Source organism: Lepidochelys kempii, chromosome 15 (genome assembly GCF_965140285.1).
Source record: "Lepidochelys kempii isolate rLepKem1 chromosome 15, rLepKem1.hap1, whole genome shotgun sequence".
NCBI classification, from domain to species: Eukaryota; Metazoa; Chordata; order Testudines; family Cheloniidae; genus Lepidochelys; species Lepidochelys kempii.
In genome coordinates this window covers 28078744-28104292 of record NC_136394.1, presented here as the reverse complement: position 1 = coordinate 28104292, position 25549 = coordinate 28078744, and the positions used below count along the sequence as shown (strand labels likewise).

Genomic DNA, 25549 nt, shown 5'->3' with positions numbered 1-25549 from the left:
GTCAGACTCTACAGTTCTGCACCCAGTCCTATGTACTTTTCAAGTGAAGGTTTTGCACCATGGGCCCAGCAGCTTCTGAGCCTATACCGGTAACGGAAAAAGGAGGGTAGTTGTGTTGTTGAGAAGATTGTTTAAATAGAATTTCAGTCCCTCCTTATGTCATATGTTGGCCAATAATTAGGCATAAAATGTTTTCTTTCTAATCACAGGTTCAGCACTTTCCTCAGTTGGAAAATATGTGCTGATCCAGCAAAGAGTTTCAAGCGCTGATGCAGCTAGTTGAGGTACCAGGCCTTAAAAATGATTAAATGTTAGGACTCCCAGTTTTTCAATAACAAAGCACTAATTTCTAGCACCATTGACCTGCAAGATATAGGACCTTAAATCTGTTACTGACCTCTTGGTTTAGCAGTGCTTTTTGGCATTGGTCCTGGACTTAAGTCCTGGCCCTCCAGTCTCAGAGAAGAATGTGTTTTCTCTTTTCCATCCTATATAGGATAAAATACTTTGTTCTGAAAGTTGTTAAAGAAAAATGATGGTTGAAATAAATTCACAACTGTTTCTGATTTAGAGAAGTTGACTAGTGAGCTCCAGAGTAGAGAGAATAAGTGTATGGCGATGTATAAGAAGCTGTCCAAGTGGCCAGAATGCAACGCACTGTCCAGGAGGTTGCTACTGAAAAAGTAAGTTGTGTTCACATCTATGCCACTGACTCACTCTGTGGCCTTGGATGAGTCACGTCCCCACTGTACCTCAGCTGCTTGTGTCTCAAGTTCTGAGACTGAATGCTTGAAAAGTGTTTGGAGATCCTCTGATAAAAGGTGCTAAGACTGCAAATTATCATTAGTTCACATGGAAGCTCCACTAACTTTCACAGTGAACAAATGAGTGGTGCAACGTGTGTTTTCCTGAAATAAACTAATTTCATTCTCTATTTCCAGAGGTCCATACCTTGCTATCCAACATACTAATTTTCAGAAAAAATGCAAACTTGTACTTGAATTTCATTTCCTACAACTATTTCCTACAACCTAGTTCTCTTAATCTGCCAGGCTTCCTTCTGGTGGCTGATTTACACTACTGCATAAGTCGATGTAACTTATGTCGCTCGGGGTGTGAAAACGACACCCCCTGAGTGACATAAGTTACATCGACTTCAAGAGGTGTCTGTACCGTTCTGTATCTGTAGCAGACTGTCTCCCACTGGCACAGCTTCCGCCTCTTGCAGAGGTGGAGTAATTATGCTGATGGGAGAGTGCTCTCCCATCGGTATAGCGTCTGTTCACCAGATGCACCCAAGTAGCACAGTAGTGTAGACTTGCCCTAGGAAATGCAACTGCTGCTTTGAATATGTCAGAACAGAGCAAATCAGGATGATCGGATCTGCCTCTGAGAGCAGTCATGAGGGATTGTTTTCAGGACTAGGACACAGTTAATGAGATTACAGTGAATCCTGTCTGAAGCTGCCATCCAAGAGATCAAAAACTTCTTATTTAAAAGAATTGTTCTTTAACAAAAGGTTGAACGTAACTATAGTGGAAATCATGAGGAGACTTTAAAGCCTAAATTCTTGGTGGGGGGAAGGGGCGGTGCGGGGGAAATGACCTAGCAACAGCTAAGGTTACTACAACTGAAACGTTAGATAGAGATAGACAAGTTTTCAGTTTACTTTGGGCATTCTGCAGCACTTTGTACATAGTCGGTTTCACTTGTTTGTTGATGGTCAGATGCATTTCCCAGCTCCTACATTAGGAATTTGGTGGTACTACTCTTGAACCTGCTCATTCCTTTTTTGGAAAGACCTTTATAAATGTTAATGGGAGCCAAAATCCCTTTTAAAAAATTGTGAAAGAACTTAAAATATAAATCTGGATAAGCTGTGTCAGAAACTTAAGTTTCTTGAAATACGTTGGTTTTAGAAACCTCTGGTTAACAGTGCTCCTTTAAGATGGGGAATTTTCTAGTGGAAATGGTTCTTAGTGTGATTTTTTTCCTGTGTGTTTTAATTGTTCTGTGTCTTGCAAGATCTAACAATGTTTTTATAAAGGAGTAGACTTTGCATGTATGAGTAACATTATTTGCACTTTCCTTAATTTTGCTCCTTGCCTGTTTTTAGCTCAGATGATTGGCAGTTCTATATAATTTACTTTGATTCAGTCTTTCAACTCATTGACAAATCCTGGACTCCTCCAGCAGAAGGAGAGCAGTAAGTCAACTACTATCCCTGAGGGTTTTTTCCTTTTCATACAGTAGATGTCAAAATCATAGTTTGTCCCTTGATGGTTTTACTTTAGTGTAGGGATGCGCAATTTTAAGGTAGTTGAGGGCCACAAAACCCACTGAGACCATTGATGGGCTGGGGTTTGAGACTCGGAGTTTGGGTCCTGCCCCCCCAAGGGAGTGTGGAGAGTGAGCTTACCTTGTGACAACAGCTCCTGTCCCTCAGAGCTGAGCTCAGCTCCCTGCTCTGGCACGTTGGCTTTTGCCACAGTGTCACATAACACATGAGTAGGCAGGACCCTCCCCCTGCAATATAGTGCCCTGTCTCCTTCCTGACCCTGGCACTGCCAGGTTGCCTGCCCCGATCTGGGCTGCGGTAGGAAAAATAGAACAATTTGGCAGGCCAGATGCGGACCCCAAGCCGCCACTTTTCCCATCCCTGCTTAGTGTATCCCATATAGGTAAATAGCTAGTGTAAATGCATGCTTATGGAGAGCTCTCTATCTCAAGAGTCATCATGGCTGCTGGTACATAACCAAGCAACTTAGCTGCGGAAGCTGGTCCCTGTTCCAAGAGGGCACTGACCCGCTCTGGAAGCACGCATATAATGCTAGTTTTGACTTTATTAGAGCTTCCTTAACCTGCTCCCTGCTCTGAGTCAGAAAGTCAGTCAAACCTGATTGCTTTGAGGGCGTGATGTTAAGGCATGCTTACCACTTGCTGCCAGGGCCTCAGAAATGGCAATGATATAAGAATACTTGAAATCAATACTCATATCTTTAACTGCACAGCTCTTTGGAAGGAGAAGTGCATTATTCTACAGAGCAAGCTGTGAAATTTATAGAGGAGAGGATAACAGAAGAAGCTAAGAGCTCTCGGCCACTTCGGGGACCCTACCTAGCCAAACTGGAGCTGATTAGACGTTTGCGACACAGGGGTTGTAATGATGAATATAAACTAGGTAAGAGCCACTAATTGGAAGATAAATTAAACCTTAAGGGAAAGAACACCAACCTAGAACAAGCTCTTTGTACTGGGATCATCAATTTAGTAGTGCCTGATGTAAAGTGTGTGCAGGGATTGCATGCATAAAGCACCTTCAGATGAAAGGTGTTATAGAAGGTCAAGTATTATTCTGATAACAATTCTAGAGTGTTTTAGACCTTTTAAAACAAGGTCTTTGGGGGAGATTTCAAAGGCACCTAATTGGTTTAGGTGCACAAACCCAGTGACTTTCAGTGGTAGTTGTGCTTTGATAAATCCCTTAATACTTTTGAAAGTCCTCTCCCTTTGTCATCCTTAGTGTAATCACTGGCTGATATTTCTTTGGGCTCTTTGGCAGCCTTATAAATGAGAACAGTAATGCTTGTTAAATGCACTTATTGGAGGTTTCATAATTTAAAGAAAAAAAAACACTTTTGGAGTGGTGTAAGGAAGAGAATGTGGTTTAATATTAGCAAGATTTCTGCAGACCCTATTTAAATTAACTCATTTTACTTTTAGATGCAGGAAAGTAAATTTCATCATCAGACAAATTGTGCGTGGGTAGCTTGAAATATTCTCCTGGTTTTTTTTCATCTCTCATTCTTTATCAAATGGGTTAAGCTTTCTGATTGACTGTAAGATCTGAAATGGAACTATCATGGTTTGTAAATCACTGTTTAACTTTGAACATAAGAAATTGCTATGAATAAGTTCATTTCCAGGAGTAAAAATTCCTCATAGTTATATTGAGGTTTGACAGAACTCTACTTCTTTTTCTTTAAATAATTTTGACAGAGAATATCTGTTTTTAAGCATTTTTTTTTTCTATTTTTATTGGTGTAAATTTTCACAAGTGCTGGAAATTATGGGTAGGAGGATCAGACAGTAATTATTTAATGACAGTTTAATACAGTGGTTCTCAACCAGGGGTCCAGAGCCCACTGGGGGGGCCCCAATCAGGTTTCAGGGGGTCCGCCAAGCAGGGCTGGTGTTAGACTTGCTGTGGCCCATGGCAGAAAGCTGGAGCCCTGCCGCATGGGGCTGAAGCCTGGGGTTCTAAGCCCTGCCACCCAGGGCTGAAGCAAAAGCCTGAACAACTTAGCTTCACAGGATCTCCTCTTGCCCTGCTTGCCACCCCCCTGATGCTGGCCTTGCCTTTTATTTGCAGAAAACCAGTTGTTGTGGCACAGGTGGGCTATTGAGTTTTTATAGCCTGTTGCAGGAGCCTCAGAAAGAAAAGGGTTGAGAACCCCTGGCCCAATACGTTCTCTAGCAGTTTTTTTTCTTTCTTTGATAACAAAAATGTGTAGTTAGGCAAAGGAAATATTTTTTCTTCAGTTTGTGTATGGTGAAACTGATGCTCACCAGGATTTACCAATAAAATTCTAATCCTTCCAAGCCTCGTTATATTATTGACTTCTAAGTGAGCATTTAAAAAAAAAATAAAAAGGATTGAACTGGCTTCTTTATAACTGAGTTTCTTTGTTAGGTGACCCAGAAGAACTAATGTTCCAATACTTCAAAAAGTTTGGGGACAAACCCTGTTGTTTCACTGATCTCAAGGTATTTGTGGACCTCCTCCCATCCACCCAGTGTACAAAGGTAAGAACAATAGCACTGGGTGAAGTAAAGGGAGGGGTGTTGGAGACTGCTGAGTGCACTAGCTGTCTGCAGAATGCAGCTTTTGACTTGGTGATATCAAAAGGAAACCCCCTTTCAGGGAGGGAGCGAATCAGTTTTTAGAAAAACAAAATGCCAAAAATGTAGAATTGGTTAATTTTATTCAAAATTCCGCTCTAACCAGAAAAAATAGTGTTTCTTAAAAAGCAAACATGGCAAAGTTCTGAATAACTTCAATGGGAGTTTTCAACACACACACTGCACAGTGACGCCCATGACACTATGAGTATTCATGAGTGGTTCTATTGGAGTAATTGGGGAATTATTTGTGGGACCGAGCCTTTTCCTTGCAGTTCTGTGGTGTCCCATCACTTCTGTTGATTTTAGTGGCAAAACCTCTCCTCACTCTTGTTCAAGTTGTTACAGTCTGAGATATACAGTAGAGCCCAAAATATCTATCACCATAAAAAGGTTTATTCTTCCTGTATAAACATGCACAGCTACCATTGAAGCAATGTGAGTTAAATATGAGCGTCAAGGGAAGATAGACCTCCACAGAATGAACTTCAGGGCATGGCTATACTTGTAGACGTAGTGCGCCGGGAGTTAAACCAGCGCTCAGAGAGCGCAGTAGAGAAAACGCTGCAGTGTGTTCACACTGTCAGATTCAAGTGCACTGGCGTGGCCACATTAGCAGCTCTTGCAACGCCATAGAGCAGTGCATTGTGGTAGCTATCTCAGCATGCAAGTGGCTGCAACGTGCTTTTCAAATGGGGTGGAGTGGAGTGTGACAGGGAGTGTGTTGTGTGTATGTGGGGGGGGGGTAGGAGCATGTCAACATGCTGTCTTGTAAGTTCAGACAGCAGCAGACCCCCCCTCTCCCCAGCCTCTCTCTCTCACACTCCCAGCACCAGCATTCCACAGTAATGGTTGCTTTGTCCGAGAGCAGATAAGCATTCCGGGTGTCAGAAACAGAGCTTTGAAAGGGCATATCTGCATTCCTACAGCCAATTCCAAATCAGTGAGAAGAGTGGCCACTTGACTTAAGGGGATCATGGGACGTTTCCGGAGGCCAATTGCAGCGCAGTAATGCAACACCTCGTTCACACTGACGCTGGGGCGTTTCAGCCAAGGCGGACAAAGCGTCATGTTTCTCGTGGAGGTGGAGTACCAGGAGCACTCCAGCTGCAGACTCCAGGCGCTCTAAGTGCTTTGCCAGTGTGGACGGGTCGTGAGTTAGGGCACCTGGGGCTGCTTTAATGCACTCTAACTTGCAAGTGTAGCCAAGCCCTTAGTTTCTATCTAAAATATCAGAATGAATAAGATTGGCTTGTTAAGTAATACGACTTATGTTACTATTGTGTTGAACATTGTCCTTCTTTCCTTCTCCCCTTGTCTGTCCTTGTTCATGCTCTGTGTCTAATTGTAAATACTCTCTTGGAAAATGTCTTTCTCTTAATCTCTGCCAAGCACCAGGCACAGTTAGGGGACTAAGTAATAACACCGCAGCAGATCCAAGTGACAGAATGGGCACATCAGCATCAATTGAAAGAGATGACTGGACACTATTGGTAGTTCTCCCAGAATCTTTCTGACCCCTACCTTATTTAAACTTAAATTGAGAGAGGATTTCAGCAGAGTCACAAGCAGCTTGGTAGATGACTTCAGCAGCTGGGAATCCTGCCACTCACCCCCTTGTTCTTCTAAGCTATTGTGGTATATTTCTCAGGGATGGGAGTTAGATAAAAAGTCCTGGATCAGTCAAAGGCTGTTAACAAAATCTGTGTAAACTACATATGGGCATCGTCCGTATTAGGGATCCCTCTGTTGCTAAGATCGGCTCAGCTCCCCCAATGGTGGAAATGTCGGTAGCCCTACTATAAACAGGCTGCTGCCAACACTTTAAGCCCCATGTTATCTATCTTGTTCAGAGCAGGTATAATCATTGTGATGTTAAAGCCATTTTTAGCTAGGAGAAATTGATGGTATCATTGCAAGTGTAATTTTCAAAATGACTCATTTTAATTCCTAAAGTACTGAACAGGTTTAATTCTAACTTACAGTGTCTTGAGAGAGTTAATTCCTTGGAAAGAGTTGTATGGTTGGTACTGATAAATATGATTTTTAATGAATAACAATAGAATTTAATTTCTACTTGGGGCTCGATGTTAGCAAGGCGTGGAGCATTCTGGCCACAATCCAGCAAAGCACTTGAAGACATAGTTAACTTTAAGCCTGTGTGGAGTCCCATTGACTTTTTTGGTACTTCCTGCCTTCTCAGGATCCGAATGTGTACCATCTTGAGGAGTGAGCCCTCTAACTTCAAACTTCAATGCCATTTTATTTATGGAGTTGGTACCATCACCTCCATAATCTCATTTTGTCCCAGTTTCTGAAAAGGGATATAAGACTTGTTATTTTCTTGAGGTGACTAAGTGCATTGCAAAATTTAACACTTGTGTTTCTTTTCCAGTTCATCAGTCAGTTGCTGGGAATCATTCCTTTGTCAGCATCAGAAGAGGGTAAACTTGCACTACCAGCTGACATCAAAGCTTTGCAACAACACTTGTGTGTGGTTCAGCTAACAAGATTGCTTGGTCTCTATCACACCATTGATAAAAAACAAAAGCTAAGTGTAGTCCGGGAGTTGATGTTAAGATACCAGCATGGATTGGAGTTTGGTAAGAAAATCTTGAAACTAGTGCATTGCAGTTAATTCATATTTGGACTTTCTTATGGGCCAAATTTCCAAAAGCTTGTCACTTTTTGTAAGCATTTTCAATTTTACCAAAACGAAAGTAGTAGTTGTATTTGTATCTGGTTGAAAAGCTCTTTGTCTTTAAACAATCCTCTGTGGAGTCTGTAACCCTAGACCCTGCAGTACTTAGCTAGTATAGAAGAGCCTGGAAGTGAAACTCACTAGAAATACAAATGAAATGGACTCATTTCCTGTCCTCTTTGGGGGAACTGCAAAAAGCATAAATGAGGAGAAGGAACACGTTGACAATTCATTCACTTTTTATAATCTGACATTAGTAGCAGATGTGAGGAAATTTGGGATTTCAAAAATAATTAACCTGACAGTGTCCCTTTAGAAATGTAATCTGGTGGGCTGAAAGGCTGCCAATTTACATAACTATGTAAGAAATGATTGGCCCTGTTTATTGCATGTAATGATTTTGATAATATATGAACTATGTGGGGTGACGCTTTTTTTTCCTCTATAGGGAAATCTTGTTTGAAAACTGAATTGCAGTTTTCAGATTATTACTGTCTGCTTGCAGTTCACCTGCTTCTGGATATGTGGCTAGAGGCAGGTAAGTCCCTTCAGTCTTACTCTTCTTAAAACCTATATGAATATTTTTCTATTTCTACATGTGTGTTCTGCATCCCTTGAACAGGAGGGTTGAACCTTGCATCCTTTAAATCTCAGTTGTAGTTGCTACTTATTGGGCAGAAGGTGTCACTGTTGAGTCACGCAACGTTAGTTTGTTGTTTCTGAGCGTAGCCAGGGTCCATCTCCTTGAGGCTTAACTCACTTCTTTTACAAACAGTGCTTGAATTGCTTAACTTAGACGTTAGTTATTTAAGGCTATAACAGAGATGTGTATCTAACTATTACTATTGATTATTTGTATTACATTAGCTCAGCGCTGTTCTGATCTATAGGAAGATACAGTCCCTGCCCCAAAGAGCTTACAAGTTAAAGACAAAAAACAAAGTTTGGGGGCAAGGATACAATGTTACAAGTGAAGGGCTGAGTGTGTGTGGGGGGGGTGGGGGGTGACTGAATGGTCAGCATGTGGCTTGTTAGTTCTGTGGGTTTGGGATTTTTTCTGCATAAACTATCCCCGGCTGTTTAAACTATCCTCTTCTGAGCTGGTGTTTCCTTACCCAAACCTCGTTTGAAACCTGACATTTTTAAAGAATTTCAATTTTTAAGTCCCAGTAAAATCCTTGGAACTCTGCCTCCTTACTTAGGACTCCCCCCATCCTTCCTCAGACCAGCCTCTCTCTGCATTCCTCTGCAGAAAATCTACCCCCTTCCTCTGCAGAACCTCCTCTTCACTTAAGAGAAATTCAAAAGTCCCTTCTGACATCAGACTGCTGGCATTGCTGGGCTCCAGCAGCTGTAAAGACTTCACCCTTTGGTATTATTGATTGAGGAACCATGGCCATGGAAATCTCCCTAAAGTCCTGGCTCCATAGTGGTTGAAGGTTAGGAAGCTCCTCCTACCCCTGGTGGTGTGACTGCTACTGCCTCTCCTTTCTGGAGAAGGCTTGGTCCTTCACCTGGGAAATATCATGGAGGGCTCCACCACACAAGGTTCTCCAGGGAGGATGGCAGGTGGAGCCACATGCCCCAAAATTCCTAGTTCTGTTGGGGGCAGGGTGTACCTAGTTAACCCCCCTCCCCCTGGTACTTAAAGGCACCCTTAATCTTCTCATGTGGTTACAGTCTAAATGGTCCAGGAGTCATTTACCAGAGGGTCATTCTCTCACTGTCATACACTGCTGGAGTGTGGAGTCTGCGCTCTGTGGTGGATGGTAGCAGAGTGTTCCCAGTGGAAAACCCAGGCGCCTGGAACTAGTTCCTTCTAGCAAGTGCCTGTTGCATCCAGATTGAATTGTAATAATGTATTTTTAAGGTACCTACATGCCTTGTTTTGGTGCCAAGCGTAATACAATTTATTTAGACGTTTGTATCATTCAAAGCACCTTTAAGTGAGGAGAGTAACGTGCAGGCAGCATGGGAAATGTGTTTGAGGAACAATGAAAGAGGTTTTTCAACCCAGTGTAACTGTGCCAGTTTCAAACCTGCTCTCTGTTAAATACCCTGTTCACACCTAATGTTTGTCTCTTCATCACCAGGTGAAGAGATGGCCGTGTGGCAGTCCTTGACTTTATTAGAAGAAGGATTAACCCACAGTCCTTCTAACGCTCAGTTCAAATTGCTGCTCATTCGAATTTACTGCATGCTTGGTGCATTTGAACCTGTTGTGGAGCTTTATTCCAGCCTTGATGCTAAGCACATACAGCACGACACCATCGGGTGGGTAGTATATACTCAGAATAACTGGTCACACTGGCTCTCCGCTAACCAGCCTCAACATTTTAAAATGTTCTATTTTCCGTTTCCTTTAGAATTACAAACCAGTAATATGTTATTAAAAGGATCACTCCAGGCTGGTAGGGTCAGCTCAGGCCTTCCACCTTATGAAATGGATAAAATGAGTACCATGCAGTTCACGCTGGAGAGGGGAAGAGAGGTCTGTTAGATGAGATCTTAAAAACCAAGATCATGTCTTTTGGTGGACAGTGAAGATCCCATGGAGTTTTTAATAAAGTGGGGGATTTAGCCTGGCACCCTCGGATCAGATTTCACCTATTGTCCCTATGGATTTGCAGGATGCTTTGCCACTTGGGTGCTGCCTTCAGCTCCTGAGGGAGACATGTTTCTGTGAGGCTTTATCAAAATAGCATGTGGAATTAATGGTGCTTCTGTAAATGTGAGTTAGTATTACATGTAAAACACAGACCTCTAATCTTTTTCAGCTCCACCATAGTGTCCCTCAGTCCATGTCTAGTTCTGCCATATGTTTCTTATGTGGTTTTATATTGGTTACTTTTAAATCTTGGTACATCTGAATGAAGGGGACCTACTTATTGATTTCCTTCTTTGAAAATGCCTTTTGAATTTGTATGCCTGGTATGGAGGCAAAGCTTAGCTCTGGCATAAAGTGCTGGTCATGCAATCTCAAGACTGTGCTGTGGTAAAACACAGGTCTGGTCTACATTACAGACCTATATTGGTATAACTACATTGCTCAAAAAAATTCACACCCCCGAGCGACGACATTATACCGACTTAACACGCACACACCTGTAGACAGCGCTATGTCAGCAAGAGAGGTTCTCCCACCAACATAGCTACTGCCTCTCAGGGAGGTGGAATAACTAAGCTGACGAGCTTAGAGCATCTTCATTAAAGCAGTGCAGCTGTGCCCGTGCATTTTAAATGTAGACTTGCCCACAGATCACAAGTGCATGGAAGGGTCCTGAAGCTTTTTTTTGTGGATATCAACTTAAAAATGCTTTTGCCCCTTGGATCAGATAGGAGGAGCTCTGTGTCCTGCAGATCATGGTTAGGCAAAATTAGAATTTAATAATAATAATAAAGAGGAACCTTTACATTAAAAAAAAAAGAGAGAGAGATGAACATTGACAAATTCCCATTACCTTGTAACTCCCTTGAGAATTGTATATGAAGACAGAAGGTGTGCTGTGATTTCCTGGTCAATGTGACCCATAGTGAAATGCATCTTCTCAGGGCATTGTGTGACAGTGTATAATTCAAATGACTGTGTTGTATTTCAGTTACCTTCTGACACGCTATGCAGAGGCCCTGGGTCAATATGCTGCTGCATCCCAATCCTGCAATTTTGCACTCAGGTTTTTCCACTCCAACCAGAAAGATGTAAGTGACACTCATTTCTCTCATGACTCCTCCTAACAAAGCAGTTGTGTCCAAGATACTTCAAAAAGAACACGTGTCCCATAGAAAGATTTATACAGGATTTGCTGTGGGTGGATCACAATAGAAAAAATGGATCTATAACATCGCAGCTTGTTGTGGCTATAGTAAAGGTTTGTCTCAGCTTTTTGTTTAGAACGGTTTGTAATTGCACCACAAAACTTCATTGCTTGCTGGAATTCTGCATTCTTTCATTTTCTAAAAGCCAATATATTATAACTATATTTCAAAAGTACTGCTATGGCCATTTTAGATGTAATCACTAAAGAATAGTGATTTCTCTATTCCTATAACTAAAATATAACATGGCCACGATGGCATAAATTCATATTTAGCATTTTGGAAAGTCACATGGCAGCACAGGTTGATAACATAAAGATCCTGGTGGCATGAACAGGTGGTCCTGACGCCTCGCAGTAGACTGGAGCAGGATAATTGATGTATGGTTAGTCTCAGTAGTGTAGGTTGTCATAATAGTGCAGTAAATACTTAGGGAATAGGGTGAGGGTATGAAGAGAGGAAAAATTAAACTGACTTTATTGAAAACTGGCTTCAATAAAGCAGAACAGAACTAAAAATTAGCTGCAATACTTTGAAACAGTGAATAAAGATCAGGATTTGGGATTCTGCAGTGCTAATGGAAACTTATTTCAACTGCCACCATCAGGCCAGCAGAGTGAAAAGTGGTGTGACTTTCAGGAAAGTCTTCCTGATTTAAAGATGATTCTCTCAACTATAATGGGGTTCTTTGGAGTGGGGCTGATGAAAGAGCAGCTGAACTCCCTGAAGAGCATTTGATACTCCTTAAAACGCACATGCACATGGTTGGGCCTACAGAGAAATTTAGTTGCTTGTTTGTGACTGTTAACACTTTTTAAGTGTTAGTGTCATGGCACTCTTATTTGTGAAATACATTTCCTGGAAGAATCTTGGTGTAGCTGTGGGAAAAATATCAGTGTTCCACAATTGCATTGTCAGGGTTTTTTTTGTTTGTTTAAACATACCTAGATATAGAAGTACCGATATTTAGGCTCATTTCTTTGGTTTTGGGGTGAGTATTTATTAGGCAATTAGGAATAGAAGAAATTGCTCTAATGCAGGGGCAGGCAAACTTTTTGGCCTGAGGGCCACATCGGGTTTCCAAAATTGTATGGAGGGCCGGTTAGGGGAGGCTGTGTCTCCCCAAACAGCCAGGTGTGGCCCAGCCCCTGCCTCCTATCTGACCCCCCTGCTTCTCGCCCCCTGATGCGCCTCCCCTCCTCCCCCCGGGGACTCCTACCCAATCAACCACCCTCTGTCCCCTGACCACCCCCAGACCCCTCACCCCTGACTGTCGCCCCATCCAACCCCCCCTCCTTCCTGACTGCCCCCCCGGAATCCCTGCCCCCGTTCAACCCCCCTGTTTCCTGCCCTCTGACACCCCCCCCCAGATCCCTGTCGACACTCCCGCCCCCTGACCACCACCCCGAACTCCCCTGCCCTCTATCCAACCCTCCCTGCCCCCTTTCCACGCTGCCTGGAGCACTGGTGGCGCTACGGCCGCGCCACCCAGAGCACCGGGTCAGGCCGCGGCTCTGCAACTGCGCTGCCCGGCCACCCAGAGCATTGCACCGGCAGCACAGTGAGCTGAGGCCGCGGGGGAGGGGCCGGGGGCGAGCCTCCCGGGCCAGGAGCTCAGGGGCCGGGCAGGAGGGTCCCGCAGGCTGGATGTGGCCCGCGGGCCGTAGTTTGCCCACCTCGCTTCTAATCTGTAACAGTTGTTACATGATTGTATATACAGTGTTGCTCCCTACGATGAATTCAGGAGGTACATTTTGTACCACGGAATGAATTTTAATACCTAGCCCTTACATGGTAATGCTTTACCAATGCTGATCATCACAACATCCCTGAGAGGTAAGTAATAAAGAATTATCCCCATTTTACTAATGTGAGGAAACTGAGGTCCAGAAAGACTGACATTTCCACACTTTGAGTCATTGTCTGAATTTAGGAATTCTTGGTTGTCAGTGGATGGTTTAAAACTCACTTTGTCCTTCTAACATCAAATAAAAATGTAAGGGTTATCTGTACTGTGTAGAAATGTGTGTATGATACATACAATGCAGTCATTGCATAGACGAATCTCCTTGGTCTGTCAATAGCGAAGTTCTTTCAATGTGTAAGGTTTCTGTAATGCTTTAACTGTCTTCTAAGGGTGGAAATCGAGGTGGTGATCTTATTTGCAAAATGTGGCTGCAACTGATATGAAAACGATCTTGTGACAATGGGGCAGAGAACCTCACTTGTGCGGCAGACATGCTGGATAGATGACATCTTAGCTTTCTCTTATGTTATCTTTACTTGCCTGTTTTTTTGTTTTACTCTGCTGAACTTATTTGTCAAGATCATTGGGACTGTGTGTGATGGGTGCACTCTCATTATACTGAAACAAAATTCTGGATGGAAACATTAATTTTTTTGATAGCAGAGTCTTGGATTTATCAACGTAGTGGTTTTTCTTTTTGTTTCATTGAGAACTGACTTGCTTTTGTTAAGTCATGTTTGATCTGTTTCCAAGTAATTCAGTGGAAGAGACTGCAAATCAGGACAAAGTGACTTTCATTGATGATAAGTTTGACAGCAACATGCCAAGGAATAAAAATAAAGATTTGGAGAAAACACCTAATGGACATAATTCTCTTAACTGAGCGCACTAAAGACTGTAAAGCAGCAAGAAATCATATTGATTGGGAAAACAGCTCAGATTCAACTAACATCAGGCTGCATTACTGCCTCTGGGCACCAATTTAGGATAAGGTTATTCTGGTTAGTATGAATTATAAAAATGCTTGGGATGGAGAAGACCGTGTTGCCCTTTTCAGTAGCTCAGGGGACATATCCACATAAAGATCTATTGAACCACATTCAATGTGGTATTGGGACACTCTAGGCAGGAGGCACGCTCTTCAGAATCTGGTGTGTCAGTTCAGTTTTCAGAATATTTTGTAGAATACTTCTTATCTGGATTAGTGTATTGGTTTACTGTCTCATCTCAAAGAATTGGAATCAAAGTGGGAAAAAGATGCATTTGGACAATCCCCATCTTCCTACTATTAGTCTGAAGACACAGTTTTGAAGACCTACACCTGTCATTTTTCTTCTCATGGATGCAGCATTTCAGAAAAGTCATTAAAGGCGGCTGACTAGTAGTGTCTTTGATTTCCGAAAGACAAGCATTGATTTACTCTATCGTCTGACCTGAACAATTTCCAGTAGTCACCAGCTTAGGTATGTTTAATGGAAACTACACTACTGTGAGCATTACCAGCTTGCCTGTAGTATTGGTCTTTAAATCCTATCTGTTTTGCAAATTGCAAGAGAGAGAGGTTCATTTCCAGAGTTCTGTTTGAATAGGACGATGTTATGTCAACAATGGAAAAATAGGGCTTCTAACAGAGGTCACGCCTCAACTGTCATTAGTTCAAAATCTGCCTGCAGTTTTCATTCCCTCCTGCTGTTCAGTTAGGGGGCTGTCTCTTCATCCTACTAACAGTTCTGACGTCAGCTTCCCGGATCCCCTTCTAGTTCCACAGCAACATCTAACTGCAATGTTAAAGGAGGACTATTCTCTAAAAGTTACCTTTTTAGTTGGGTTAAGATGCTGCTTGATGCTTGTTCCTTGCTTTTTAGATTCTTGTTTAAAAGGCTTGAAATTTCACCAGAACATGTCTCCACCATACTGTCCAAATACAAAACACACTGAACATGCCCTGTAGAGTTTTGTTCATGGGACTTTGCCTGAAACAATACATTTTGGGTTTAAATTGAGTGATCTCACATAAAAGTGCATTTGTTCTTAGTGAACAGTACTGATCATCTTAAACTGATGCATTTTTCAGCTTCCTTGCTGAATGTATGCCCCATGGTAAGATGAATTAAACCCCTAGCAAGGTGACCAACATTAAGGAATCCTGTAGGGTGCACTATTCAACAGTCTTGAATATTCCTGTTCTGAGAGAGACCACAAAGGGCAGACAGGAGGAAAAGAGGCAGTATTACTGTACTTGACCAAAACTAAAAAGGCAACTTCATCCTTTTCAAGAGAGTCCTTCTTTAAATCTGCAGAATCACAAGTAATCTCTTTAATTTTCTTGTGTCCGTCCGTCTTTAATTTCTCCAGATACTGCAGGCAAACAGAGCACCGAGGTGTTCCATGGGGATTTAAAAGCCGCGTCGATGCAGTTGAATTAGCGCCCATGGCGCAGTCCCGCAGCCTGAAATGAATTCTGCAAGGCTGTTTATCAGAGGGTATGTTGTTGAATATTGGCATATTTTTCATATTATGCAAATAACCAAATTGCCTGGTAAAAAGACAGGGAGAGAACTGGCTAAACGGACATTCCCTGTTTTTGGCAAACATACGGTGACATTTGGCTGTGTTAAGTACAAGGTTCTAGTCTCTCAAGCTCTTCAGACCAGGTTGAATCAGTTGGTATAATGTATTATAGACACACACTGGTGACTTGATCTGGTGTATGTCAGGTGTGAGTTCATCCCATAATCTTTCATTTGTGGTTTTCATTCTGATTTTCCAGAATGTCTCATTGATAGAGTAATTCTGGTAAAGTATCGATCTTGTCTTGGTGCATGAATTGCTTCCTATGTCTTTATATTTTGATACTTACATCAAAATAAATGCTCGTTTTGGGCTCCCTACTCATACAGATCTCGTCATGGGTAACGCTTGGATGGGCCCGAAATCTTGGTTTAGAGCTTTTACTGTTGCATTTCATTGAAGAGGGGAGGCAAACTAATGCTTGAATTCTGATGTTTCCTTTGGGATTTAGATTGTATTGAGATGTAATGTGTACACACCTCATGGTGTTATCCTGTGATGCTGTATTCAAAACCTAATAAAAATGAGAAGCAAAAGTGTAGCATGAGTAATTTTTTAAACCTATGTGAAAGTAACACACAATGGCACATGCCCAAATCAGTTGCAGGAAAATCTGGGGTAGATTTATTTTCATTATAATGGATTTTCTCAATGAAATGGTTGTATTTTGTTCGAGATGCCCCCACTTTCTATAGCGTGCACAACAAGATCTGAAGAAAAGAGGAAGCTTCCACAATTAAAAAAAAAGTTGTCTTTCAGTTTTAGGGGTGGCACCAACTTGAGGTTTCTTAGTGTTGGCTCATTTATTTAATAAAGAAATTGGTAGCTTGCTAGACACACTATCCCAGGGTACAGGCTGCTTTTGCTAAAGGAAAGCAGCAAAGCTTACACCGCTGTCTGTGTCTGGGAGGCTTGGGCAAGCAGAACTGCACATTTCTCCCAGGTGATAAGTGCTTGCTAGACTCTACACCTTCAGATTCATGGCAGTCACAAATTTGATTTGGCTGTAACCCTGTTAAGACTCGAGTTGTTTTTACTGTATCATGGCAACTAATACAGAGATGATGTGTGTTCCTTCCCAGACCTCAGAATATATTATTCAAGCCTACAAGTATGGTGCATTTGAGAAGATCCCAGAATTCATTGCTTTTAGGAACCGGCTGAATGCCTCACTTCACTTTGCACAAGTCCGCACTGAACGGATGTTGTTAGACCTCTTACTTGAAGCAAATATGTAAGTATGGCAGAGACAAAAGTACAGTAACTCAAACAGTAAACCAGTCAGGGATTCTGCATGGGAAGGGCAGCCTTTCCTGAATGGGTGCTTCTTGTCTACCTGTTACAGGTCATCAGAGTTGCTTTCCTTGTAAGCCTTAGGCCTGGTCTACACTAGAAAATTAGGCTGGTTTAACTGCACCACTCAGGTGTGTGGAAAATCTACACCCTTGAGCAGCATAGTTAAGACAATCTAAGTCCCTGCATAGGCAGGGCTAGGTGGACAGAAGAATTCTTCCATTAACCTAGCTACCGCTTCTCGGGGAGGTGGGTTGCACTATACTTGTTCTGCTGTAGCATTATAAGTGTTGACAAGTCCTTAGTTTCCCCATCTGTAAAATGTGTTGTACTACTAGGGTACCTCAGAGGGATGTTGGGAGGTTTAATGTTTGAGGTGCTCTGCTGGAATGTACTATTGAAGTACAACAAGGACTCATTTATTATCCTAAAAACTTTATCCAATACTTCTAATCCCTCCAATAACATTTACTACCTTCAGTACAAGCTCCAATTAGTCCATGTGAGTTGCTAGTTTGCTGTCCCTACCAGCATTATCTCTTTAACACTAGTAGATAGATTTGACTTTTATATATGGTAGCTAACAGTTATGTGCTCTGTAGAGAATATAGACTATATCAGTGGGTTGGGCTTTCACCTCAACTATTAAACATTTGGTTTAACGATACTAATATTTATGTGCTAGATCAACCAGTTTAGAAGAAAGTATAAAGTCCATGAGTCTGAGTCCAGAGGAAGATGATATTCTATGGAAAGATTTGCATGACAACAGAGACCTAACGGTCTTATTTAATTGGGATCCAAAAGACAGGTGAGTACAAAGGCCCAGAACTGCAGGGGTCAGTATTTCAGAAATGTTTTAGAGAGAAAATCATTTCCAGATAAATTCCAAGTGTCACTTAAATATTTTCTAGGCTGGCTAACTGGGCACATTTAACAAGAGCACCATTTACAATGTCTAACAATGCTCTCATCTATCTTATTCACATTAATACCACTCCCTGAATTTCCAGTCATTCCCACCTCTCCACATGTGATTCCAAAGCTTTGCACCAGAATAGGATAAAGGACATTCATGGAAGCTTGCTACTGTTATAAATATAAAACATTTGTCTAAAAACCCATGGTGTCTTTCCCTAGGGACATTTCTGAGGAGCATAGGAAACTGTCATTGGAGGAAGAAACCATCTGGCTGCAAATCCGATCTTTAACTTTAAGGCTAGTAAGCGGACTCCCAACTCTTAGTCATACTGTTCACCCAAAGAACTCTGAAAAGACTTCTGAGAATGGTGTCTCATCCAAAATTGATACGATACGGTCTCTGCTTCAACAACTGGAAGTGGCAGTGGATTCAGGGAAGCAGTTTCTTGAGCAGAAAATTCAGGTACCCGCTAAGAAAAAGTGATCCCAGAATCTTTAATGACCATGAATGCAAGCATAGAAACTCAGTGCATCTTGTAACGTTCTGCAGGCTGCAAAACTCACTTAACTGATCCTGAGTTTGTAGCTTTTGAAATCTGAGATGTGCCAAAGAAAAACACTGTTTTCTGTTTAAGGAAAAGCTGCAACATCTTTCTTTTTCTTTGCTTGTTGCCTAGTATCCCGTCCTTGGCCCTCCTCCTACCCGAATGGCTGGCTTCTTCAGTAATGGCAGCTGTCAGTGCCAGAGTAGCTTGTTTTATCTTGTTAGTGATATTTATGAACTAGATACCAATGGCTTAGGTAAGTGTTTGGGTTGTGGGGAGGTTAAACCAATTTGTGTTGGGTGTCGCATGGGGTGGAGGTATCTAAACAGCTTCAAAATGGCTTTGCATTTAGTTAATAAAGTATATTAATGAGTCGGAAACAAATTGATCAATTATGTGTAGATTTTTTGAATGACACTTTATGTTATGAAGAAAATCACAGCTTTATTTAGTCTTATGTGCTTGATTTGAAGTCTTCCTGAATTATCTTACAATGATATTAATGTACCAGTCATTCACACTTGAAGCATCCATACAGTGCATATTTTTGTGGGTTTTTAAAAAAAAATTGTTTTGCATTTTTGAAGCAGAAAAACCATTATTTAGAAAATATTTATTTGTAACCTTTTTTTCTTTCAGAAGATTCAACAGAAATCCAAGAGAGGATAGGGAATTGTTTTAAATCTTTACTAGAACAATTAACAGGTAAGTAATAGTTTGGGAATAAACATTTATAGCCAAGGCAAACAGTGATTTAAAAATGCTGGGACTCACTTAGGCTCCTTTGATAATATCCTTAAATCGCTGGAGGCTGAGAAAGCTATTATGTCCTATTGTTTCACTGCCGTCCCCCACTCCCAAAAAAAAAAATAGAACCATGGCTTTATACCAGTCACACGCTGGAATTCTACTTTGCTGGTTTGTGGTGATATAAGAATAATCCAAATGATTTATCTGCTGTTTAGAAATATTCTTTCCTCGTTCCAGACATTAAGGTAATTTTGAAGCAAAAAGTCAGTCATTACAGATCTAGATTCCATTTTTAAGCACAGAATGTTTTTGTTATACTACCCAACACCCTATACAGCAGCAAACCAAATGCTCTGGCACTTGTGTGTGTGTGTGTGGTTATAATCTAACATTTGTGTAAAGGGGAAGAGAAAGCCCTGAAATGATTTTAAAGAAATTTGTCAATTTGTAATGGCCAAAAGTTACCAACGTATGATTGCTGCCTGGTATTATGTGAAATGGGTTTGAACTGAGTCCAGTTCCCAGCATATAGGTCTGTATATCACACAAACCATCATGGCACTAACTGGCAACCTTGTTGACAGCCCTAGCAGAGGGAGCAAGGAGTGAATGAACCTTCCCTTCAAGTCAAGGTTAAGGCATTCTGGTGAGATGCGGTTGGGAAGTTGGTACTGCCTCTGCTGGATCAGATTTGTGCATAATAGGGAGCTGTGTTCCCTGGGTCTGTCAGTCCAGCACCCTTCAGAAGCACTAAAATCCCACACACAAGGTTTAAACTAATCCTCTAACTGAGTAAAAGCACTTAGCAAGCTTAAAGGTAAACTTCTCTCTGTAAAGAGAACTGCCTGCATGATAAAAGGAAAAACACCAAGCCACCAGAATATCAGTAAGGGGAAGAGAGCTGGATTTCTCTCACTGATGTTAGTGAGAATGTTGTGAAAATGCAGTAAGAGATTCTGAATCAGTCAAAAAAGGACAGTCATGTAAAACTGGCCTTTTACTGTTCTTAACCTTCCTTATATTCTCCCTCATCTCCACCTGTAGCTATCTTTCTTCTTGTAAGCAGACCGCCTGGGTTTTGATTTAAACCAGTTTATTATTAAAAACCTGCAGGTGAACCTGTTTGCTGGTAAATGTTGGGTTATCTGACTTCCTACTCCATTTCTGGCTGTACTGATGTGAAAGGTGCACGTAATTACAAATGCACAAGACAATAGAAAAAAATCCTATACCAAGTTTTTGACAAAGGCTTTGCATTACAGATTCATTCAGAAATTATTTTAAAACTGTATCCACTCTAGAAGTAGTCTTTGGTTAACTGTATCCTGTCATACACTAGTTTGAAATAGGTCTTTTTGTAGCTTCATGTAGTATAAGATGTGTACCACATAAAAATATGTAAGCATCTTTGTTGATCCTTATTCTGAACATAAGAATTGTCTTCCTTTTTCCAGATTTGTTCAATAAATGTAAAGGTGACTTGATGGAAGTCAGAGATGGCATCTTGAAAACTCATCCTAACATTTTAGAAAACTTAGTCTTCTTTGTTGAGGTAAGCATTTTTCATTTACTGCAGTTCTTGGTTGCTTTGGAAATTCCTGCTGTTCTAATTTAATTGTTCTCTTTTACAACCATCCAAATTGCAAGATGAAATCTGTATCCTGCTCCCTTCTGAGTTCTCCCATGTGGCTCCCTGAACCCTGCCTTTTCACATTGAGCTTTATACAAATAATCATGATGATGATGACAATGCAAAAATAAAACCCGACTTCCAGACTTGGAATTAAAACAGGAGCATGTTGAGATTCCTAAAGTTTTGTTTCTTGAAGGGGCCTGGTGTAATTTTTGGGAAATGAGATGCAGATGAAGATAATGGTAAAATATTTTAGAATTGACTGTGCTCAGGACTTTAGCATAATAAATGAAGTGCACAGATCCCAGGTTTTTTATGTACAACTATGGAAGCCGCCATATCTCCATTCCCTTCATATCCCAGTTACTGTATTTTAAGTCTTTAATAAAGGACACAATTTTGAACTTAAAAATGGCTCCAATAGTATTAATTCTGTTTGTACCATACTTGTACATCTGTTTTTCTTCCTTTCAGACAATGTCCATCACCCTGTGGGTGTCAAGTTACTGTGATAGTGTCCTGCGACCCTTCAAATCAAGCTTACAGAAAAAGAAAAAGAAAAAAAAAGAAACCAGTGTAGTTATGGTAGGCAACTAACTCAATGGAGACATGAGTTCTAATCTTATGATGCTTCCCTGAAGAGAAAAGGAGTACTTGTGGCACCTTAGAGACTAACCAATTTATTTGAGCATGAGCTTTCGTGAGCTACAGCTCACTTCATCGGATGCATACCGTGGAAACTGCAGAAGACATTATATACACACAGAGACCATGAAACAATACCTCCTCCCACCCCACTATCCTGCTGGTAATAGCTTATCTAAAGTGATCATCAAGTTGGGCCGTTTCCAGCGCAAATCCAGGTTTTCTCGCTTTCCGCCCCCCCCCCACACAAACTCACTCTCCTGCTGGTAATAGCCCATCCAAAGTGACCACTCTCTTCACAATGTGTATGATAATCAAGGTGGGCCATTTCCTGCACAAATCCAGGTTCTCTCACTCCCTCACCCCCCTCCAAAAACCACACACAAACAAACTCACTCTCCTGCTAGGGAGAGTGGTCACTTTGGATAAGCTATTACCAGCAGGAGAGTGAGTTTGTGTGTGTGGTTTTTGGAAGGGGGTGAGGGAGTGAGAAAACCTGGATTTGCGCTGGAAATGGCCCAACTTGATGATCACTTTAGATAAGCTATTACCAGCAGGACAGTGGGGTGGGAGGTGGTATTGTTTCATGGTCTCTGTGTGTATATAATGTCTTCTGCAGTTTCCACGGTATGCATCCGATGAAGTGAGCTGTAGCTCACGAAAGCTCATGCTCAAATAAATTGGTTAGTCTCTAAGGTGCCACAAGTACTCATTTTCTTTTTGTGAATACAGACTAACACGGCTGTTACTCTGATCCCTGAAGAGAGTGGGTGCAATTTTCAAAAGCACCGAAGTCCTACTTTCAAAAGTGGCTAAGAGCTTAGCCTCCATTAAGGGGCTCTCCTAAGCCACTTTTGAAAGTGGGACTTCTAAGTCGCTTATGTGCTTTTGAAAATTAATGGGAAAATGCAACATTATGGAATATACCATAACCAACACTGCTGAGTATCTGCATTAGCCTGTTGGATAGAGTTAGTATGATTTCTATTTTGTATATAACCATCCTAAGTCCAAGGTTGGTGTGGTTTCCAAACTGTTCCCACAAAAAAAGGTTTTTCAAGATAAAGGCTTCTAAAATGAGGATACTATCAAGTTACATAACATTTTTCATCTTCAGAGGGGGTTTTGTTTTGTTTTTTTACAAACATTAACTACTAAATGAAATGTCATTTTGAATAGTGCTAGTTGGGAATTTTTCAATGAATTTTTTTTCCGTTGGAAAATGCCAGTTGGTCTAAACTGAAACTTGTCATGGAAACGTATCTATTTCGATGAAACTTTCATCAAGAAGGTTTCTTAGATCCAGGCTGGAATCGGGCTGAGCAAGGATTTGAACCTGGCTTCCCACATCCCAGGTGCATGCCTTAACTATTGGGCAATAAAGTCAGACTCTCTCTGGCCAAATGACTGTTTGTTTATTTATACCAAGTGGAACAGCTCCAACAGGAGTGATTGAGCTGCTGACTGGCTCTATGGCTTGGTGGTTAGGGCATGCATCTAGGATGTGGGAGACCTAAGTTCAAGGCCCAAACCTGAGTCTCCCAGGTACATGCTTTAACTACTGGGCTTATAGAGTCAGTTTCATTACATAGCAGAATAAAAACAAATTCTAAGAGCTCAGTTTTTCACACAACGGAAATGCTTGCCACCCAGCCAGCCCTACTTTTTAAGCTATATTTGACTAGCACATTTGTGGGTTTGGACACAAATGAATCATTTTATTTTAAAATAGTGACTTGAGTGTCATATACAAAAATATTTTAAATGGGTGTAAAAATGTGTTTTAATATCACTTCTTACTGTTTCCATAGCCTCCTGTATTTACCAGTTTTTTGGATTATGTTACTGAGCTACAGACATTAACTTCCAATGTTATAGATCATATCAAAGGGCTCGAAATAATTCTGACTGCACTTAAACTTGAAGAATTGTCCATAGATGACACTTTACTTTCACAGGTAAGAAACTGTACCTTATTTTATGTGATTTATTTTAAAAACAAAAAAATAAACCTAGAGAATATCTCTTGGCTAACTTCACCTTTTTCTTTAAATGTTACCTATTGAAAAAGCTTTATAACCACTGATATGATTGACGCAGTTGTTTGCTATTAGCTAAAAAGAATAGGGTCACAATTGGTTGAAACTGACCCAGAGTGGTAGAGTTCTAGTTATAAAGTTCCTACCATGTGGAGTCCAGCATAGTAACTTTCCCTAAACTGATCATTTCTTGCTTATTTCCACAAATTCATTCATTTAAAAAATGCTACTGGAACCTTAGAATTGTAAACCTATGTATCTTTATTTTTTTTTTTTTAAAGTGAGTTGAGTATGTGGACAACAAAATGCCGTGAGTGACATTAATTTGTTGCCATGAAAATGGATGTTCTTATTTTCAGTCTAGAAAGGCATGACAACATCAAATAATAAAGGCCAGCACAGTTGTGACAGAAAATCCTTGTGGTTCAATTATTTCTGACTAATAAAAGTTGCCAGGGAAATTACTGAATCCATATGAAAGAAAATAGCTGTCCCTTCTAACTCTTAGCTGTTTAGAGGGCATCGAGGACAGGAATCTATAGGTGCAAAACACGTCAGGCACAATATGTGTTAAGATGTATATGAAAATTATTCCCAGTGAAGAAATCTCTTTGAAGCCGTGAATGCTGCTCTGATTAAATGAGGGAGAAGATGCCCTGAAGGACCAAAATATTATGACACCAGGAAATAAGCACATTCAGGATGTACTCACTGTCCGCTTCTTGAATCTGTCTTTCAATTAAATAATGGCCTGCCTCTCTTCAGCACCTCAAAATATCATTGGTGTTGAGTGGTGGAGGATCAAGTTCAGATGTACAGATCTGATTTAGCAAATAAAGGACAGAACTAGCCATTTCTTTATCTTTAAATGTGTTCTGAGAGTCTTCTCTAAAGTGCAAGACTCAAAAGTAGATTGGTGTTCTTGCCTCACCTTAGGTTATGAAAGTTGGCAACAAGTTGCAAGTCGTAGCATAATTCAAGTGAGGTGTGGTTTTTGAGAACCATGACTTTGTGCTATTGCCAAATAGGAATGAGTGTAAGAATTGCTCTCTGTTGGGAAATTATGCTCTCCTCACCTAAAATAGCTGGGGGCTGTTACCATTTTTAATTATAAGAATTGTATGAGCTGATGTAGACATGTTTCCAGTGGGACTGAAGAGAAAAACCCAACTCTGAGGAACAATGCTGAGAAGCTGCTCAAAACACTGAATGAGCAGTGTCTGTAGCCCCAAAACTCTCATTGACTCTGGAAAATAGGCACGTAGCACGGTTACAGAATCAGATCTGTGCGGCTGTTGCTTTCAGACAAACTCTTATCAGCTTGTCTATCCCACCATAACTTTACATCCTTCTAGGAGCTCTACCGACTAATGTGAAGACAAGCTTCCCTGGAGTGTAACTACGGAGTTTGTTTAAAAGATACATCATGCCACTTAAAAATCACACTTCTGGGTTTGCGTTCAAGTGCTGCTTTAGTCATCTTTGGTCTGTCTTGTAACTGAAAGATTAGAAAAATAAATTGTATTTTTCATTGTTGACTTTATGCATTTGATTGCAGTTTGTGTACAATTTCCCCCATTTCTGTTGGTCTTCTCTACTGTTGCTGTGTGAAATTTAATATCTTAAATATGAAAATGTCACTATAAATTAACAAAACCTGGTAGGGAGCGAATGAAACTCCTTAGATTTATTTTTTCTTAATTGACTAGGCTTCAAATTGTATTATCCCTTTAAATTTTCTTTGAAGTGTTTTCTAGAATTGCCTTAGCACTTCAAACCTTATTGTTTTTCTGGTTCTTTAATGATCTAGGAGTGGCACAAGTAAATTTTCTGCTAACTCATTCAGTCAGCAAATTCTACACATTTCCTTTATGTTCTGCCAAGCATTGAGGGAATTTGGAAATCAGAAATGCAGGGGCCTAAAGAAAACATAAGTTTCACATGCATTGATTTTTATGGTACCCTGGAGAATGCATTGGCTGGGAG

General features: G+C 41.0%; 1 protein-coding gene and 1 long non-coding RNA gene across 8 annotated transcripts in view; one reads left to right on the top strand and one right to left on the bottom strand.

Moving 5' to 3' along the window:
- The window catches only part of LOC140898567 (uncharacterized), a 43020-nt gene that overhangs the window by 2675 nt on the left and 14796 nt on the right, over positions 1-25549 (bottom strand). For 2 of the 3 annotated variants that reach the window (XR_013634740.1, XR_013634739.1), the window contains one exon: positions 398-488. This is a non-coding gene — a long non-coding RNA (uncharacterized LOC140898567). Of the gene's footprint in view, positions 1-397; positions 489-12972; positions 16252-25549 lie in introns of those variants that run through there. The other variant, XR_013634741.1, reaches the window with a different exon arrangement.
- NAA25 (N-alpha-acetyltransferase 25, NatB auxiliary subunit) overlaps positions 1-25549 on the top strand; it is a 48104-nt gene that overhangs the window by 17807 nt on the left and 4748 nt on the right. For 4 of the 5 annotated variants that reach the window (XM_078848996.1, XM_078848993.1, XM_078848995.1 and 1 more), the window contains 16 exons: positions 572-683; positions 2117-2206; positions 3012-3181; positions 4694-4806; positions 7298-7505; positions 8052-8141; positions 9697-9877; positions 11203-11302; positions 16820-16971; positions 17716-17841; positions 18171-18414; positions 18629-18752; positions 19136-19201; positions 20701-20798; positions 21354-21464; positions 23336-23482. In XM_078848996.1, coding sequence (XP_078705122.1) covers positions 572-683; positions 2117-2206; positions 3012-3181; positions 4694-4806; positions 7298-7505; positions 8052-8141; positions 9697-9877; positions 11203-11302; positions 16820-16971; positions 17716-17841; positions 18171-18414; positions 18629-18752; positions 19136-19201; positions 20701-20798; positions 21354-21464; positions 23336-23482 — 2132 coding nt within the window. The remainder of the gene's footprint in view (positions 1-571; positions 684-2116; positions 2207-3011; positions 3182-4693; positions 4807-7297; positions 7506-8051; positions 8142-9696; positions 9878-11202; positions 11303-16819; positions 16972-17715; positions 17842-18170; positions 18415-18628; positions 18753-19135; positions 19202-20700; positions 20799-21353; positions 21465-23335; positions 23483-25549) is intronic. The other variant, XM_078848994.1, reaches the window with a different exon arrangement.